Genomic DNA, 20,652 nt, shown 5'->3' with positions numbered 1-20,652 from the left:
ATTTGATTTTAAAATGCATGTCAGTACTTTTAAAGCTGTGTTTTTGTTTTTGTTTTCAGATGACAAAGAAATGTTCTCAACTTTTAATTCTAGAGAAACAGCTGGAAGAAAAAATTATTGCATATTCTTCTATTGCTGCAAAAAATGCAGAGCTTGAACAGGAGCTCATGGTAAAATTTACCTTTTTACTTTGTTTTTTAAAGTTGTTGTGTCTATTTGATCTATGATGTAGTTTGACTTTGACGTTACTTTGTTGGTTTCTAATTGATATTATTGATTTAAGGATAATAGTGCAATGTTGAAATTACCCACTTTTACTCTGTCAGGACCTATTTAACCTTTTTTCCTTTTAGTGTTTGAAATTGTAGCCTAATGTTCAGTGTATGCACATTTACAATTGTTAGCTCTTCTTTATATATATTGAGGTGCACTCATCCATGAATGCATGTATAGCATCTAGACACCAGCGTTGGCTGTAGTTTTTTTTTTTTTTATTTAGTTTGTCTTAAGACACATTCTCATCATGTAGCCCTAGATGGCCCTAAACTCACAGATATCTTCCTGCCTCTACTCCCTGAGAAGGGATTGAAGGCATATGCCACCATGCCAGACTATTACTGATTTTCTTCCTGTGCATGTGGAGATCATAAGACAGACAGTTTTCTCTTCTTTTTATGTAGATCCCAGGAATTAAATTCAAATCATCAGACTTCATGCCATGCGTCTTTGCCCTTGAACCATTTTACTGTTCTGTCTTTGCTTTGTATTTTTGAAATATTAGCTAGAATATGTTATAAAGAGCCTCTTCTCTAGACATTTGTGCTCTTGTATTTGAGAGTTTATCTATTTTTAAAAATTTGTTAAGTTTTCTGCAGCAACTTCAGAGACTAGATTGTTCTCGTTGGCTTAGTTTTTACTTTACCTCCTTCTCCTACTCAATGGATTCTTAGGCTTGGTATCCTAATAGTATACTAGATTTCTTGAAGTTGTAACTGTACTGCTGCTGCTTCATATTCTTCCATACTCCTTCCTTCCTTCCTTAGTTCCTTCCTTCCTTCTTTCCTTCTTCCTTTCTCTCCCCCTCTCCTCTTCCTTCTCTCTTCCCTCTCCTCCCTTGTCGTCCTGCTTGTCTTTTTACCTTTCCTTCATCCCTGTTATCTCTCTTCCACTTGTCCTAGTCATAACTGTATTTTTTATTTGATCCATTGTGCTTTTTATCTCAACATTTCTGTCTGTATATCCAGATTTCTGTGTTTCATTTTACTCTACAATGTTAGGTTATTTTGCACATACTGATTATTTTCTCATCTATTTTGCCGTATAGTTTATATGCTTATACAAGCCTTCGATTGATGTCATTAATTTATACATTTGCTTGCTGCATCCTCTTTGAGATCACTGATTTATTTTTAATTGTTTTCATTGAAATTAGATTTTGTGTGTGTGTGTGTGCTGGAGCTGTGGCTCAGTGGGTAAGGTCTGTGAATACTGAGGACCCTGGTTCAAATCCTAGCCACTGCTTCATGGCTTACAGCCGTCTGCACTGTAACATTGTGTTTTGAGATGGCTCAGTGGTTAAGAGCACTGACTGTTCTTCCAGAGGTCTGGAGTTCAATTTCCAGCAACCACATGGTGGCTCACAACCATCTGTAATGGGGTCTGGTGCCCTCTTCTGGTGTGGCTGAAGAAACCAATGATGCACTTATACACGTAAAAAATAAATAAATAAATCTGTAAAAAAAAAAAATCTGAATTCAGTTCCTCTATCCCATCCCCTTCTCAATTCCTTCCCTACTTCCCATCCTATCTACACATAATAATAAACTGAGGTGAATATAAAAATAAACAAATAAATTGGAATATGACTAAACAACCAAACAAGAAAAAGAGCCAAAGAAGAAACATAAGAAATGCATATAGATGCAGAGATACACATGTTGGCACACACGGGAATCCTATAAAAACTCAAAACCAAAAATCAGAATATCACAAAATACCTGTAAGGGTAAACAAACAAACAAACAAAAATGTACCCTGACTTAATGTTATGAGACAAAGAACCTCCAAAGATGTCACTGAGTTCATTTTATGTTGGTCATTCATCTACTGCTGGGCAGGGAGCTGACCCTTAAGAGTGGTTTGTTTCCTTAGTGAGACTCCCTTGGAGAAAACTGACTTTTCATTTCCAAGTTGTTATCAATTGCAGATAGCTTCTGGGTTAAGGATGGGGGTCTGTGTCTACTTCTTCTCTCAGCTTAGGTAAGGATTGGACTAACGTAGGCCCTGTGCATGCTGCCGCTGTCTCTGGATTCAGATAGGTGTGCGGCCCGCATTGCTGGGTTAGAAGGACTTGATTCTTGGGTGTCTTCTATCCGCTCTGGCTCTTATATTTTTTCTGCCTCCTCATACTTAGAGTTTCCAGAGCCCTGAGGAGAGGGATTTGGTGGAAACATTCTTTTACAGCTGAGTGTTCCCAAGATCTTTGACTCTCTGCATAATGTCTGGCAGTGGGGCTCTCTACATTTATTACCAACTGCTTTGTGAGGAAGCTTCTCTGATGGCTGAGGAAGCCACTCACCCATGAATATAGCATAATGTTATTAGGAGTCATTTTGTTGCTGTGTTTCTTTAGCAGAACAGTAGTATTTGGTTTTCCCCTATCTAGTTTAGGGGATTCTTGGCCACCCAAGCAATTTTGGGGATGAGTTTCATTTTGTGGAGTAGGCCTTAAGTCAGATCAGTTATTGGTTGGTTACTCCCACAAGCCTTGCTCCACTATTGCACCAGAGTATCTTTCAGGAAGGTCATACTTGGAGATGGAAGGATTTGGTGTTTATCTTTTTCCTTTAGTTGTGTCCAGAGTACATTCCAGTACCATGAATACTAGTCTGTAGGGTGAAGGCTCTATGGAGGCACCAGCTCAACTTCTCCTTGTTCAGTGAGTTGTGTAGGTGCTATCCTCAACAGTAGAGCCTTATAATTAGTTTGTATAGAGGCACCAATAGCTTTGGAAATAGCCTGGGTTGTTTGGGGGTTCCTATGGGGCCCCTTGGGGCAACAACTTGATTAAATGTAATCCATTCTCAGTACTGGCAGCCTCATTTGGTGATAAGAGATGTCCAGTTGGTGCTGTGTCTCCTGATTATTTGACAATTTCACTTAGATTGCCTTAATATATGTATATATTTTAATAAGCTTCTAATGTATTAGGTTTCCATATGATCCCTCAAATGGTCCCTAGTTTTAGCTGTCCCTCCTCATATTTCTTCCTTCACTCCCCTCTTCCTTCTCACTCCATTTAATCCATCCACTCCAGTCAGCCCTCACTGGCCCCCCTGTCCATAACTGTCTATTGCATTTCCCCTTCCTAGAGAGAGCCATTCCTCCCCTCTAGTCTCTTACTCTATATCTAACCTCTTCAGTTATTACAGATTGTAGCTTGCGTGTCAGTGACTTGACAGCTAACATCTATGTATAAGTAAATACATACCATATTTGTTTTTCTGGATTTTGAGTTACCTTACTTAGGATGAATTTTCCTACTTCCATCTATTTACCCGTAAATTTCATGATTTCAGTTTTTACCAGCAGAGTAATATTCCATTGTGTAAATGTACCACATTTTCTTTATTCATTCATCCATTGGCAGATATCTAGTCTGCCACCAATTCCTGGCTATTATCAGCAGCAAGAAGAGAGCATCAAATCCTATTACATGTGGTTGCTGGGAATTGAACTCAGGACCTCTGAGAGAGCAATCAGTGAGTGCTGAGCCATTTCTCCAGGCCCTGTATTTCCCTTCTTTTTTTTTTTCTTCTGAGACAGGGTTTCTCTGTGTAGCTCTTGGCTGTCCCATAACTTACTTTGTAGACCAGGCCAGCCTCAAACTCAGAAATCCGCCTGCCTCTGCCTCCCAAGTGCTGGGATTAAAGCCATGCGCCACCACCGCCTGGCCCTGTATTTCCCTTCTTTTGATTTGCTAGTCTAGGATTAGTTATCCCCTGTGGTTTTTTGAGTGTGGCTATCCTCTTATTAGGGTTCTTTATAGTAACAACTTACAGAACAAATCTCTCTCTCTCTCTCTCTCTCTCTCATACACACATATGTACATACACACACATATATATGCATATATATATGATTTATTATATATATAATATATATATGATTATATATATATATGATTTATTATATATATATAATATATATATGATTATATATATATATGATTTATTAGAATAACTTACAGGCTGTGTTCCAGCTAATTTTACATTGTCTACCTATGAATGGAAGGTCCAAGAAACAAGTTTATTGTTAGATTCATGTATTTTTATCTCAACCTGGGTTTTACTTATATTCTTAACACTATTTTTGTTTCTAGGAGAAAAATGAAAAAATAAGAAGCCTAGAATCCAATATCAACACAGAACATGAAAAAATTTGTTTTGCTTTTGAAAAGGCAAAGAAAATTCATCTTGAACAGCATAAAGAAATGGAAAAACAGATTGAACAAGTAATGTATTTAATATATTCTAACCTAAAACTCTTCATGTTCCAAAAAAGAAATTATTAACAAAATTATTAACAAGACCTGCAATAAGAATCTCATGCTTTCTGAATAATTTTCCAAAGTTTGTTTTCTTTTCTTTTCCTTTCCTTTCTTTTCTTTTCTTTTTCTTTTTCTTTTTCTTTTTCTTTTTGGTTGTTGGGTTTGTATGTGTGTATGTCGGGTGTGTGTGTGTGTGTGTGTGTGTGTGTGTGTGTGTGTGTGTGAGGGGGTTGCAGGGCAGGGTGTCACTATGAATTTCTCACTGTCCTGTACTTAACTCATTATGTAGACCAGGTGTACTGGCTGGTTTTGTGTGTCAACTTGACACAGGTTGGAGTTAACACAGAGAAAGGAGCTTCAGTTGGGGAAGTGCCTCCATGAGTCCAGCTGTGGGGCATTTTCTCAATTAGTGATCAAGGGGGGAGGGCCCCTTATAGGTGGTACCATCCCTGGACTGGTAGTCTTGGGTTCTATAAGAGAGCAGGCTGAGCAAGCAAGGGGAAGCAAGCCAGTAAGGAACATCCCTCCATGGTTTCTACATTAGTTCCTGCTTCCTGACCTGCTTGAGTTCCAGTCCTGACTTCCTTTCATGATGAACAGCAATGCAGAAGTGTAAGCTGAATAAACCCTTTCCTCCCCAACTTGCTTCTTGGTCATTATGTTTGTTCAGGAATAGAAACCCTGACTAAGACACCAGGTTTGCTTTGAACTCAGAGATCCATCTTCCTATGCCTTCCAAGTCCTGGCATCAAATACTATGCAACTTCATGAGGCTCCAATGTTTTGGTTTTTTATTTTTTTATATTTCATGGTTCTGGTGATGGAACCCAGGACATTGTGCATACTAACCAGGTACTCTTCCAGTGAGATGAGTCAGTAGACATTAGGTGCCTGCTTCCAACCCTGATGATTGGAGTTTAAATTGCAGAACCCACATAGTGGAAGGAGAGACTGTTTCAGTTATCCTTCAACCTTCATATACTTAAACACAAAATGAAATAAAATGTAATAATCTTATTTTTTAAAGAATACATAAAATTTCTAAAAGTGTTCAGTAAAATTTTTAAATTAGTAATCAGTTTGACCTAGAGGTTTAAAAGAATTTGAAATAAAAGAGGTATATCATCATCATTATAGACCATAAAACACAAACTGATAAAAAAAAGTCTTATGAATTTCACTCAGGCTGAACCAGTTCTTGGTATGCAGAGGCAGGTTGATCTCTGAGTTCAAGGACACTATAGTCTATATGACAAGTTTCAGACCATCCAGGAATACATAATGAGATCTGGCTTTTCAAAACAAAATAAAATAAGCATAGTTTCATATTTTCCAAAAGAAATTTTAGGTCTGTTTCATTTTACTGGTAAGTTCTTCTAAACACTGGAGGAAGAAATAACTGATATTCTATAGTCGACCAGAAGATGAACTACCTTATGTACAAAACTGACACAAAGACAATAAAAGGGTACTGTGTCCTTATTAGAATGTTAAGGTAGGGAGTTGTTGGGATTCAGAGAGTCACCACTCAAACCAGATGTACCATCTCAGTTAAGCAGGAATTGTTTATCAAATGCACACCTTAATACCAGACATCCAGGGCTTCTGAGAGGGCTTGGAAGCCTAACTGCAGTACAGTCTGCTCGCAATAGACTTTTATAGGGAAACTAGGTTCGGAAGTGTAAAGGGCATGGAGGAGAGCAGTCGGCTTACTAGGCAAAGTATTATCAGCTAACTTTTATGCTGATTGGTCCTGAGTAAGGTAAGAAGTGTGGTGGGTGTGTTGTGAACAGTGGGATTTCAGAACATTGAGGTAACAGCATGAGTATTATCATAATTTCTTGGCTTATTAGCAGCATTCTTCATTGTTAGTTACAAAAGCCACAGTGAGCTCATACATAGGTGCAGGAAGGACTGTGCAGTGGTCAGCTCTGACTCAAGGATTTTAGACATAGCAGTTTATATTGACAGTTCATATCGATGGTAAAGCTTTTTGGGATTTGTTAAGATCAGCAAACCTCATACAGAACATTCAGAGCACAGAACAGAACAGGGTGTGGTCAGCATGTCACTTCTCTGTGTCAAAGACTGGCAGGCATGTTACAGCAAGAACATGAAATAGCTGGCAGGCGTGGAGCAAAATGGCTATAGCTATTCTAAGGATGTAGACCATAACATTAATGAGAGGGAAGATTGATCATAGCAAATACTGACATGCAAAACAAGTGCAATCTTCTTTTCTTGTTAGTGCAAAATGGTACTGCTTTAGAAAACAATTTGACATTTTCTAGATAAAACATATTTCATATATTTCCCTATAATCCTAGTTATTTGTGTTAGGATATTGGAAATTTATGTTTACAATAAAGCCTGCAAATTTTGTTGTTGTTTTTTTTAACGATTTATTTATTTATTATATGTAAATACTCTGTAGCTGTCTTCAGACACTCCAGAAGAGGGAGTCAGATCTCATTACAGATGGTTGTGAGCCACCATGTGGTTGCTGGGATTTGAACTCAGGACCTCTGGCAGAGCAGTCAGTGTTCTTAACCTCTGAGCCATCTCTCCAGCCCCCAAATAGAGTATCTTTTTGTTTTTGTTTTGTTTTTTGTTTTTTGAGACAAGGCTTCTCTGTGTAGCCCTGGCTGTCATGGAACTCACTCTGTAGACCAAGCTGGCCTCGAACTCAGAAATCCACCTGCCTCTGCCTCCCAAGTGCTGGGATTACAGGCGTGCGCCACCACCGCCCGGCACAATTTTGTTTATTGTAACATTACTCATAATTGTTAACTGGAAACAACCCTGTAACTTCCTTGGATGAATAAATTATGATTCTAGGTGGTTGCTTTTTATTTTATTTTTTTGAGGCAGGGTCCCTTGTAGTTCAGGCTGGCCTTGTACTTGCTGTGAAGCCTAAACTGTGAATTAGAGAACTGCTCAGTGCCGGGCAGTGGTGGTGCACGCCTGTAATCCCAGCACTCTGGGAGGCAGAGGCAGGCAGAGTTCAAGGCCAGCCTGGTCTACAGAGTGAGTTCCAGGACAGCCAGGGCTATACAGAGAAACCCTGTCTCGAAAAAAAAAAAAACAAATCCAAAAAACCAAAAAAAAAAAAAAGAGAGAGAGAGAGAGAGAGAGAACAGCTCAGCGAGTGCCAGGTTCTAACTGTAAAAGGCCAACACAAAGCTAACTTGTGGATAAAGGAGCTATTCTATAAACTGAATGACTGGCTGTGTTTGGTGTTTCCTGAGTTATGTTTCTTGCTGTGAAATGCTAGCACACTGTTAACTCGAGGATGCCAGAGCTTTTCTGTAACCTGTGTTTGCTGTTTCATGAGTTTATGTGTATGAAAATTTGAAAGCATAGGGGGCTACAGGGGTATCATGGAAATTGAATTTGATTCCAAGCACCTATGTAAAAAGCCAGGTGAAGTGGTTCAAATTTTTAAGCTCTGGGAAGATGGAGACTGAAGGATCTCTGGGCCTTAACAAGGCCATCGAGCAGTTTCTGTGAGTTACAGGTTTAATGATGGACCCAGTCTTAAAAAATAAGGCAATGCATGATAAAGTTAACCAACATCAGCCCTTGACCTGTAAATGCACATGGACACACATGGACACATATATACAAGCACATAAAAATTCCTAAAATTAAAAAAAAAAGGAAAATGATTACTGTATATAATTTTCTAAAGTCTAGGGGCTGAAGTGATGGTTCAGTAGTTAAGGTTACTTGCTGCTCTTTAAGAGTACCTAGGGGCTAGAGAGATGGCTCGGTGGTTAAGAGCACTGGCTACATTTCCAGAAGTCCTGAGTTCAATTCCCAGCAACTACATGGTGGCTCATAACCATCTGTAATAAAATCCAAAGCCCTCTTCTGGTGTGTCTGAAGATAGCCACAGCGTACTCACATACATTAAATAAATAATTCTTAAAAAAAAAAAAAAGTACCTAGATTCACTTCTCACCAACCATATCGTGTCCATACACAACCTCTTGTAACTCTAATTCCATAGATCTGACACTCCATTCTTTCCTCTACAGGCAGTTTCACATGATGAACAGACATACACTCAAACACACAAACATACACAAAATTAAACCTTACAGAAAAACCTGTTATTTAGCCTGGGTGTGGTGGCATGTACCTTTAATCCTAGCACTCAGTGGGCAGAAGCAGGTTGATTCCTATGAGGCTACGGCTTACATAGCAAGGTTCTAGGCCAGCCAGAGCTATATATTGAGACCCTGCCAATAAACAGACAAGCAAACAAGCAAGCCAATGGATAGATAGTGATTTAGAATTGTTAAGATCTTATTTTATGTCTTTGAAACAGTTTTCCTTTCCATGTTTGTAAACTTGCCTATATGTAATACAACCATCCCTTTATTTCCTTTGGAAATTCAACCCACTGATACTTAACCCTGAGAATGCTCAAATTCTTCATGTAAAATAACATAAATTTGTGTATAACTTCTTTCTACATTCTTTAAATATCTGTAGAGTACTTATGATAGCTAATTCTGTGGAAATACTATATAAATAGTTACTATTGTTTATTAGCTTTATTGTTTAGGAAATAATCACAATAGTTAGTACAGATAAATGTTTTTAAATATGTTCATTATGTAGTGCTCACATATATGGATGCAGAACCTTTGATATGGAGAACCAAATATATATGTATAATAGTGAAGGACTGGATAACAGATGTATATACACATTTAAAGCAAACCTAATTTTAAGCAACTGCACTTTACTAAATGGTTTGTGTTTGAATTATTTGTGTTTAGAATCACAACTTTTTATAAACTTTATTTTTTTCCACCTTAGGACATTATTTATTTTGATTTGATTACTATTTGAAATATAACATTTTGGGGGCTGGAGAGATGGTTTAGGATTAAAGTGCATTCTGCACCAACATAAGGATCCGAGTTTGGGTCTCCATTGCCCACAGAGAGAGCCAAGTGTCAGTAATCCCAGTGCGAGCAGGTAGATCCAGCCTAATGCATCATTAAACTGGGTTCAACAACAGAGAAAGTTTACTTTCTCAAAAAGTAAACTAGTAGAAAATAGAGGGAAGACCACTGATACAGACCTGTGGCCTCTATACATGTGTGTATAAACACACACACACACAAATAATATATTTTTGAAAACCATTTCTTTTATTGAAAAAACAAGTAAAACATATAAAATTGAAGATTTATATGGAAAATATATATTTCTGATAAAATAGAAGAGATATATAGAAAAACACATTAAAATTGACAATTTTCATGGAAAATTAAAGAGTAGGAGTGATACACATTAAAAACATTGCTAAATTAATTGAAAAGGAAGTAGAAACATTTTATGATAGACTTGAAGATTTACATGGAAAATATTTCTGATAAAATTGTAGAAAAATGTAGAGAAACATGTTTAAATGGAAGATTATAATGGAAAATTTAATATAGATATAATAATGGTAGGCATAAAAGTATTCCTAAACATTTTCTGATAAAGTTGAAGACTTACATGGAAAATATTTTTGATAAAATTGAAGAAATGTATAGAAAAACATGTTAAAATTGAAGATCATCATGGAAAAATATACAGATAAAATGGTAGGCATAAAAATAATTCTAAGTTGATTGAAAGTGCAATTATAAACATTTTCAGATAAAATTGAAGATTTACATGGAAAATATTTCTGATAAAATTCAAGAAATATATAGAAACACATGTTAAAATTGACTATTTCATGGAAAATTATACAGATAAAGTGGTAGACATAAAAAACCCTTCTAAATTAGTTGAAGGTGGAATTAAAAACATTTTGTGATAAAATCAGAGATTTACATGGAAAACATTTCTGATAAAATAGAAGAAATATATAGAAAAACAGTGTAATATTGAAGATTATCATAAAAATAATGCAGATAAAATGGTAGACATAAAAACATTACTAAATTAATTGAAAGAGGAATTACAAACATTTTCTGATATAATTGAAGATTTACATGAAAAATATTTTGTTAGTCTATGTCTTTTTATTGGGGAATTGAGTCCATTGATGTTAAGAGATATTAAGGAATAGTGATTGTTGCTTCCTATTATTTTTGATGTTATTTTTATGTTTGTGTGGCTATCTTCTTTTGGGTTTGTTGGAAGAAGATTACTTTCTTGCTTTTTCTAGGGTGTTAGTTTCCGTCCTTGTATTGGCATTTTCCATCTATTATCCTTTGTAGGGCTGGATTTGTGGGAAGATATTGTGTAAATTTGGTTTTTATCATGGAATATTTTGTTTTCTTCATCTATGATGATTGAGAGTTTTGCTGTGTATAGTAGTCTGGGCTGGCATTTGTGTGCTCTTGGGGTCTGTATGAGATCTGCCCAGAATCTTCTAGCTTTTATCGTCTCTGGTGAGAAGTCTGGTGTAATTCTGATAGGTCTGCCTTTATAAGTTACTTGCCCTTTTCCCCTTACTGCTTTTAATATTCTTTGTTAAGTGCATTTGGTGTTTTGATTATTATGTGCCAGGAGCAATTTCTGGTCTGGTCCAGTCTGTTTGGAGTTCTGTAGGTTTCTTATATGTTCATGGGCATCTCTTTCTTTAGGGAAGTTTTCTTCTATAATTTTGTTGAAAATATTTACTGGCTCTTTAAGTTGCAAATCTTCACTCTTTTCTATACCTATAATCCTTAGGTTTGGTCTTCTCATTGTGCCCTGGATTTCCTGGATGGAAATCAAGCTTTGGGTTTCAAGCTTTATGCATTTTGCATTTTCTTTGACTGCTGAATCAATGTTTTCTATGGTATCTTCAGCACCTGAAGATTCTTTCTTCTATCTCTGTAGTCTGTGACTCCTGAATTCTTTCCAAGGTTTTCTATCTCCAGAGATGTCTCCCTTTGTGATTTCTTTATTGTTTCTACTTCCACTTTTAGATCCTGGATTGTTTTGTTCAGTTCCTTCACTTGATAGTGTTTTCCTGTAATTCTTTAAGAGATTTTTGTGTTTCCTCTTTAAGGGCTTGTGTCTGTTGGCCTATGTTCTCCTGTATTTTTTTTAAAGGAGTTATTTAAGTCCTTCTTGAAGCCCTCTATCATCATCATGAGAAGTGATTTTAAATCCAACTCTTGCTTTTCCGTTGTGTTGGGGTATCCAGGACTTGCTGTGGTGGGAGAACTGGGTTCTGATGTTGCCAAGTAGCCTTGGTTCCTGTTGGTGGGGTTCTTGTGCTTGCCTTTTGCCATCTGGTTATCTCTTGTGCTAGTTGGTCTTGCTGTCTCTGGCTGGAGCTTGTGGGCATGTAAGCCTGTGTCCATACTCCTAGGAGACCAACTCTCTTCTGGCAGGGTCTGTGCACAGAAGGCTGTGGAGCCGCCTGGCTCCCTGGTGCAAATGGCAGCCTGAAGACCTCTGTCCCAGCTGCTCCACTGTTTGTCCACCCTGTGCACTCCCAGCTGTTCCCCTCCAGAGAGAAGGTGGAGACCTCACCTCCACGCTCAGAAGTGAAAGCACTGCCAGAGATCACTCTCTCCTGGTGGGCCGTGCACAGAAGATTGTGGCATTGCCCAGCTCTCTGGTGCAAATGGCAGCAGGAAGACTTCCGTGCCAGCTACTCCCAATATATATTTTTTAAAGTTTGCTTTTGCTAGTTCTTGGTTAAATTGTGGAGAATAAGAATTTTTATTTTGGGCTAGAGAGATGGCTCAGAGGTTAAGAGTGCTGACTGCTCTTTCAGAGGTTCTGGGTTCAATTCCCAACAACCTCATGATGGCTTATAACCTTCTGTAATGAGATCTGATCTCTTCTTCTGGCTTGAAGGCACACATGCAGGCAGAATACTGTATAAATAATAATTTTTTGTTGTTTTTTTTTTTTTTTTTTTTTGGATTTGGTTTTTTCGAGACAGGGTTTCTCTGTATAGCCCTGGCTGTCCTGGAACTCACTCTGTAGACCAGGCTGGTCTTAAACTTAGAAATCCGCCTGCTTCTGCCTCCCAGAGTGCTGGGATTACAGGCGTACGCCACCACCGCCTGGCTAATAAATATTTTAAAAAAGAGAATTTTTACTTCTCATGAAAGTGTAAATTTTAACTTAATATAGTGGTGTGCACCTGTGATATACCCAGTACTTGAGAGGCTGAGTAAGAAAGAAAGATTGTAATAAGCCCTAGACCAGTCTGGTTTACTTAGAGAGTTCAGGTTAACCTAAAATAAGACTAAGACCCATGTCTCAACACATGCACATCATTAGATTTCTGATAAAAGCAGATTTAATCCACTTTAAATTTGTCAAACATTTATATGTATTTATCATACATTATATGTGTTTTGCCTGCTTTCTATATATGCACCATGTATACACCTGGTACCCACAGTTCAAACTGGGGTTTTAGATTCCCTGAAAATGGGAGTTACAAATGATTCTTTTTTTAAGATTTATTTATTTGCTGTGCAGTGGTGGTACGTGCCTTTAATCCCAGCACTTGGGAGGCAGAGGCAGGCGGATTTCTGAGTTCAAGAGCAGACTGGTCTACAGAGTAAGTTCAAGGACAGCCAGGGCTACACAGAGAAACCCTGTCTCGAAAAACCAAAAAAAAATTATTTATTATAATAAAGAAATAAAATATTATTTATTATAATAAAGAAATACACTGTAGCTGTCTTCAGACACTCCACAAGAGGGCATCAGATCTCTTTATGGATGGTTTTGAGCCACTATGTGGTTGCTGGGATTTGAACTCAGGACCTGAAGGACCTGAAGAACAGTCAGTGCTCTTAACCGCAGAGCCATCTCTCCAGTCCCCATTGTAGATGATTCTGAGCCACAAACCTGAGTCTTCTGCAGAAACAATAAGTGCTCTGCATCTCTGGGCCATCTCTCCAGCTGGAATGTTGAGGCAATTTTGCTATTAGTCTAAGCATAACCTATGCTGCAGAATCAGACCTGGTCTCAAAAGCTAAAACTGATAAAGGGTGAGGGAGAGAGAGAAAAATGTTGATGTTCTTGTAAGAACTGAAATGAAAATAAGCCTATCCTACAAACAGGAAGCCCATTTCTAGGTGACTTGTTCTAGGTAAACTCATATACATGTGTGCATGAACAGACTTGTATGAAGGATGCTATTTCAACATTGTTGTAGTAATCAAGGCAAAGAGTATAGTACTTCCTAATGTAAGTGAAGTAGACTCATATGTCAATACAGATTAACATCTGAGACTGTGCAGTGAAAGAAAAAGCAAGTTCTCAAAACATAAAGATATTGGTATGATCTATGAAATTTTAAGACAGAAAATTGTATTCCATGTTGTTTATGATGATACACATTATATGAAAGCATAAAAATAGGCCAGTCAATGATAAAGACCAATGGAAGAAGGGGGAAAGAAATAGGCATATAATTTAATTTTTTAAATTAGAAAAACTCAAAGAAATTTTTAAAATTCAAAGATTTACATACTTTCAAATATATTTGTGTTTAAAGTGTTCCCAGTGTTTTAAAAAATGTAATATGAAAACCCTGTTTTTATATTTAGCTTGAAACTCAACTAGAGAAAAGAGACCAGCAGTTTAAAGAACAAGAAAAGACTATGTCCATTTTGCAGCAAGATATACTGTGTAAGCAACATCACCTTGAATCATTAGATAGAATCTTGACAGAAAGTAAAGTGGTAAGAGCTTGCATCTTAAGTTTATGTTTCTGTAACATAAATTCAATATATTCTCAATATTTATTTGCAATCCTAACCATATATTTTCTTACCAAAATTTATTTACAGGAAATGGAAAAAGAAAATATGAAGAAAGATGAAGCTTTAAAAGCATTGCAGATTCATGTATCTGAAGAGACAATCAAGGCTAGTATAGTTGTGTAATTTTTGTGTTTTTGTATGTGCATGCATGTGTGAGTGCATGTGTATGTGTGTGTGTTTGTGCATGTGTGCATGCATGTGTGTGTATACATATGCCATGGCATGAGTGTGAAGTCTTGCTAATGCCTATGCAACTAGAGGATGCAGCAGCACTGAAGTAAGTCATTTTCTTTTCCTTGGGGCTATCATTTTATGAAGAGGATTTCGTAATTTCCCTTAGTTAATCAGATGTGAGCACATGGAAACTTCATGGAAGGCTGAATCTCTGTTTTTCCATATAGTGCTTGAATTTCATATAATCGTAATATCTGGACATGTCTCTTTCTATCACATGGGTCTTAAGGATAGGATTTAGGTAGTCTACTTTGGAGGCAAGAATCTTTACCTGCTGAGCCATCTTATAAGCCCTGTATTTTGCTCTTATGGATATTTTTATGCCTTTCCTTCTGATAAAGTATTAAGATTATAATGTATAAAAGTCAATTAAAGGGCTGGGAAACTGCCTTAGTGGTTAAGAGGGTGTACTGTTTTCGAATAGGACCTCTATTCAGTTCCAGCAGCCTGTTAGGCAGTGACAGTTGCCTGTAGCTCCAGCTTCAGGGGATCCTGCACCTTTTTGGTCTCAGAGTACATACAATGGTATTTTTAAATATTTTATTTTTTATCTATAGTTGCAACTCATTAGTGTTACCAATGAGAAATAACATAGGAGGGCTCATACGTACACACATCTTCCCCCACAGACACAAATATAATTTAAGCAACCTTAAAAACAAAGTAGTAGTAGTTTTACTGTTTTATCTCATACTGTAAGAGCTGTAGCCACAGAGCATGGTAAATGCTTAATTAAGGTGGAAAAGGCACTAAATTTGCATGAATGTATCTGTCTGTGTATGAAAAACAGTATACTTAGGATTCAATCTTAGAATCTTGACATGTTTTCTTTGTCAATAAGGAAGAATTACTATATATTCTTTATTTTTTATTAGAGTTAATAGGTCTAAATATGCTGCCATCTCATACCATAAACAACATGACTATAAAAGATAGCTACTTTCTGCCTGCTGCTCTGTTTGTAACCTACTTTGTGATTGTATATACCTATGTAAACAGTTTTGGGGAAAGAGAGGCAGAGACACTTAGAAGTTGAAGTCTGGTCTTTTCCTTAGTCTTATTTTTTGAGATAGACTTTCTTACCAAACCTGGAGCTTGCCACTTAAGCTACTTTGTCTGATGTGTGATCCTTAGTAATGTTCCTGTCTCTGTCTCCTCATTCTAGAATTATACACACATGCATGCTGACCAGCTGACTTTTTATCTAGTGCTAGAATCTGACCTGTGTCCAGTGCTTGCTGTGTAGGCACTCTACTGAACAAGCTGTCTCCCCAGCCCAAAAGGTAGAAACTTGTTCTTTGTTATAGATCTGGGCTCTCAGATTCACCATTACCACAAATTTTAGTAAGAAGAGGCTTTTTCTTTTAGATACTGGCATCCATTGTGGGGTCAGAACTGCACCTGAGAGTGCTCCCAAGATGTAGCACATAATCATATCAGCTCGAGATTTATAAAAGCAAAACCCACAGAGTGCATGTATTCTGTCTGTGTGTAGCAGGGTCTAATTTTAACATGTACGTCTTGCAGTTGCCCTGGTCATCTTTTTGAGCAGAGTAAGAAAGAGTCAGCTTTTGATTACAGAAGTTGAAACAGCAGTTAGTGTTTTTGACTTACTACTCACTGTCTTGCTAGAACAGCAAAATTTATAAGACCAGTTAGTTTAAAAATAATTTTCAATGTCTGTGAAAAAAGGAAAATGGGTTGCTAGGGTACAGCTGGTTAAAGTTTGGGGCTTACACATTAGAGGCATTTTTTTTTTTTTTTTTGCTTTTTGGTTTCTCAAGCAAAATAAGTCTAAACTTTAAATGTAATATTAACCATCACACCACAGTTATTCCTATAGCATTCAACAATTCTTTAACATTTACTGTTATGTCAGTTCATTACAGATGTGATAGTAAACTTAATTTTAAAAATTAGTATTCAGGTCAAGCATAGTAGCCCTGCCTTTAATCCTAGCACTTAGGAGAAGAGTCTAGACGATTTCCAAAAAATTGAACCTTACCTGGTCTATATTGTCGGTTCCAGGCTAGCTAAGACTCCAGAGTAGTACTTTGTTTCAAAAAACTAGGGGGGAAAAAGGTAAATAACTTTGTATGTAAGGTTGTCAGCATGAAACTATTTCATTAAATAATATTCCAAAGCTGTTAACCCCCTGTTTCTTATTAAATCACCTAAGACATCTAAGCAGTGTTTCATATGTTAATGGCCAGATAAGAGATATGAAATCAGAAAATGAGTCATACATTGAATATTTTCCCCTTAGTGCCTTTTTAAAAAACTTTTTATTGGTTCTTTGTGAATTTCATCTCATGCATTCCAATCCTATGCTTCTTCCCTTCCCCTCCCCTCGTTCCTGTACTCCACCCTTTGCAGCCTTCCCCTCAACAGAGGAAAAAAACCTCTCATTGTGGAAGTTGTAGTGTGTTATATAGAATACCCATTTGTCCATACTTCCTTGATTGATTGATTGATTGATTTGGTTTATCCGAGACAGGGTTTCTCTGTGTAGTCCTGGCTGTCCTGGAACTCAACTCTGTAGACCAGGCTGGCCTTGAACTCAGAAATCCTCCTGCCTCTGCCTCCCAAGTGCTGGGATTACAGGCTTGAGCCACCACTGCCTAGCTTCTTTGTTATGAATTGTTGTTCTAGTATGAGGCCTCTGGCTTCTGTTAACCCTATCAATAATGGAATCTCATGTTCGTATCATGGATATCCTGTAGTTTTGGATCTGAAGAGTGGCCTCTTTATACACTCCAGCAATTCATGACAGGGTAGATGTTGGGGAGGACCAATTCAAAGCCCTGGATCTGGACCTGAGAGATTTCTGAGCTGGTCAGCCCACCAACTCTCCTGCAGCCATACCACTGGGGTGAGCTCTTCTGTCCTGCTCCTGACCTGCTCACTCAGTGCCCCAGCCAGAAGACAGCAGAGCCAGCTCTCCCACCCTCTTTCCCTTGGGGCTGGCTCATCACTCCCATGCCATCAGGGCCACCTCCATTATGCTGCCCAGATCATTTGCAGGACCTGATCTCTGAAGTGCTACCATAGGTGAGGGGCTGGGCAGGCTTTCCTGATCTCATGCCCTCGGGCACTGCCTTACCCACTATCCCTATAACTAGGGATGACTATGCCCTGTTGCCCAGGCTAGGTGCCAGGTGGGCGGGCCCACTCAGGAGTGTTGCAGAAGATGAAGGGAAGGATCTGCTCTCCTTTCATGGCCCCAGGGCTAGGTCTCCTGCCTGCTGCAGGAGGGGCAGGGGTGAAGAAGTATTCTCCCTCATCCATGCCACTTCGTAGAGGATGAGGGAAGGGGCCAGCTCTCCCACAGTCATACCCCTCAGGCTGGTTTACCTGCAAATCCTGTAACTAGAGCCGGCTCTCATCTGGGTGATGTGCAGCCTCATTCACCAGACTACTGCAGCTGGCTAGGGATGCCCACAGGGTGGGGCGAGGCCAGTTCTGCACATCCCCTCAGACATCAGGCATGTCCCTGGGCAGCAGCCCAGGCTAGAGTCATCTGCCTAGCCTTTGGTGCTTAATAATTCCTTGCTGTTGCAGAGCCAGTGACACAGACTTGGCCCAGTGGCATCACATTCTAGGAGCCCACCATTGTCCCAGGTGACATCACTGGCTACTCACATCGGAATATTCCTCACTACCTTGGAGTCTCCAGCTCTGCCTCTCCTCACTGTTCCCACATCCTTCTGTTTGTTTATTTCTCCCCCGCTTATTTGCTCCTCTTAGTGTCACTCTGGGTATCTGAGTGTCTAGGGTTATCTCAGGAGTGTTCTCAGGAGTGCTATGCCCAACCAGTGCATTATGACACCAGACGGGTCATCTTGGGCATAGTCTGTCACCCAGGCCTGCAGAGCATTGGGCTGGTGGTCATCTCAAGCTTACTCCTTGCTCAGGCCCACCTGCGTGGCCCCATGCCCGGGTCATGTACTGGCCTCACCCCTGCCTAAGACCTTCCGATTCTTCTAGTCTCTGGGCCTGCTCAGCGCTGGACTCAGGCTTGCCTTTTTTAGGGAGTATTAGGCTGCTAATCATTCAGATGTCTACAGGTTAGAACACAACATAAGCACATCCTCTCTCCACTCTGCCACCTACTGACACACATGTGACACAGCAGGTACACCTACAAGACCTCTAGGGGCAACCCTTTGGCACTTTTAAAGGGTTTTTCATTTGGGGAAAAATAAACATGAGAAAGAATCATAATAAATGATTTTAACATGTAATATTAGTAGCAATAAAATAAAAGTCTAGGATCCTCTGTGATTGTGCCATTATACCTTCTTTTTTTAAAATCTTCTTTTTAAAAGATTTATTTATTATTGTATCTGAGTACACTGTAGCTGTCCTCAGACACACCAGAAGAGGACCTTAGATCTCTTTATGGATGGTTGTGAACCACCATATGGTTGCTGGGATTTGAACTCAGGACCTTCCGAAGAGCAGTCAATGCTCTTAACCGCTGAGCCATCTCTCCAGCCCCATTCTTTTTTTCATAACTTTTTACTTTTTTTTTTTTTGAGCCACCACTATCTGGCTTTTTTTTTCATAACTTTTATACAAATTCTTTTGCATAAGTCAGTATTGTGAGACTAATATGTACTGTGTGTAGGAAAGTTAAAACTATCAGTTTAAAGTTGTATTTTAAGAGTGGTGGTACACGCCTTTAATCCCGGCACTTGGGAGGCAGAGTCAAGCAGATTTCTGAGTTCAAGGCCAGCCTGGTCTACAGAGTGAATTCCAGGACAGCCAGGGCTACACAGAGAAACCCTGTCTTGAGAAGAGAGAGAGAGAGAGAGAGAGAGAGAGAGAGAGAGAGAGAGAGAGAGAGAGAGAGAGAGAGAGAGAGAATGAGAATGAATAATCAGTGAGAGTATAATCAGGTTGATGAGTCTGCATACATTCCTCAGTGTTAGGACCCTTACCAAGTCTGAGCAAAGCTATGCATTTGATTATGTAGCACCAACATAAAGAGAAAAATTTGAATAGGTAACAAAATCCACAAAGAAAGCAATGTGTTTCTTACCTATAAAATAAATTGTTGAAAGGGTGCCCCTTAGGTTTTGAGATTATATTTATTTCTTTTCTATTATTTTTTTCTTCTGGATTCTGTTCCCCCAACAAAGAAAGAAGACAAATAACCAAGCATGTATTGAGGCTGTATAGCCTCTAATCCTCACTTGATTATCCCCACCTCATGTACCTGAGGAAGTTCTTTGGTTCAGCAGAGCAGTTAATTTTTGGTCTTATTTTATTCATATACAAGTAGTTTGTATACAGTACATGTGATTCTTTATATGGGATTCAGACTCAAACTCTGTAAAGTAAGAAATCTTTTTCTTATTCATTGATTTTGCTTGATTTGTTAATTTTTATTTATTAGTGTTTAAAAAAATGTCAAACCCACAAAATAATTCAAAGAATAGTACAAGGATTCTGTGTATCTCTCACCTACACAGTCCCTAAAACTATAGCTACACTCCTATCTTCCTCTCCTCACCACATGCACATGCATGCTTGTGTGCATACCACACCTCCCATACACATTCTCCCTTTTTGGCAGTTCCTTGAAAGAAGGTGTTGTTTTACAATTTCCCAATAATCTAAAATTATTTTTTATAGTTTTGGTGCAGAAAACATCTATATTACCTGGGAACTTGTTAGACTTGCCAAATATATGGCTCTATTCTGTGTTAGTCTTGACACCTTCCTGAAGGTATGATAACTTAGGAATTTTTCTCTAAGATCAAACCTAGGGACCTTATGTATGCTGTTCTATCACTGACCCTCATTTTGGCCCTCGGGTCTCATTAATTTAAGAGGAACATTACTGGACTATCCTTGGAGTAGTTGATCCCACACGAGCGTCTGATTCCTCAGTAACCTTATGATGATAGTTTTATTGTCTTGTAATGAGTCTTATTTGAGTAATTTGTTGTATTATTATCAGATATTAATGCTTATTCTCTTGTTTAAGACAGAGAATGTACACTTTTTTACTTTTCTTTTATTGAGACAGGGTTCCTCTGTGTAGCCTTGGCTGTCCTGGAACTCTCTCTGTAGATCAGGCTGTCCTTGAACTCAGGGATCTGCCTGCTTCTGTCTTCT

At 38.4% G+C, this 20,652-nt stretch overlaps 1 protein-coding gene, 1 long non-coding RNA gene and 1 other non-coding gene across 3 annotated transcripts in view; 1 reads left to right on the top strand and 2 right to left on the bottom strand.

The window, feature by feature from the left end:
* Window positions 1–20,652, top strand: part of Ccdc18 (coiled-coil domain containing 18) — a 120,535-nt gene that overhangs the window by 39,982 nt on the left and 59,901 nt on the right. Inside the window, exons 13-16 of the mRNA XM_052198339.1 lie at window positions 60–170; window positions 4,382–4,513; window positions 14,077–14,211; window positions 14,320–14,397. Coding sequence (XP_052054299.1) covers window positions 60–170; window positions 4,382–4,513; window positions 14,077–14,211; window positions 14,320–14,397 — 456 coding nt within the window. The remainder of the gene's footprint in view (window positions 1–59; window positions 171–4,381; window positions 4,514–14,076; window positions 14,212–14,319; window positions 14,398–20,652) is intronic.
* Window positions 1–20,652, bottom strand: part of LOC127695977 (uncharacterized) — a 114,720-nt gene that overhangs the window by 53,054 nt on the left and 41,014 nt on the right. The window lies entirely within an intron of this gene.
* Window positions 18,560–18,689, bottom strand: LOC127696905 (small nucleolar RNA SNORA17). Its single transcript, XR_007980352.1, has one exon. It is a non-coding gene; the product is annotated as a small nucleolar RNA SNORA17 (small nucleolar RNA).

Source organism: Apodemus sylvaticus, chromosome 11 (genome assembly GCF_947179515.1).
Source record: "Apodemus sylvaticus chromosome 11, mApoSyl1.1, whole genome shotgun sequence".
Taxonomy (NCBI): domain Eukaryota; kingdom Metazoa; phylum Chordata; class Mammalia; order Rodentia; family Muridae; genus Apodemus; species Apodemus sylvaticus.
Note: the sequence above shows the minus strand (reverse complement) of the source record. Positions and strands in the feature narration are given on the sequence as shown.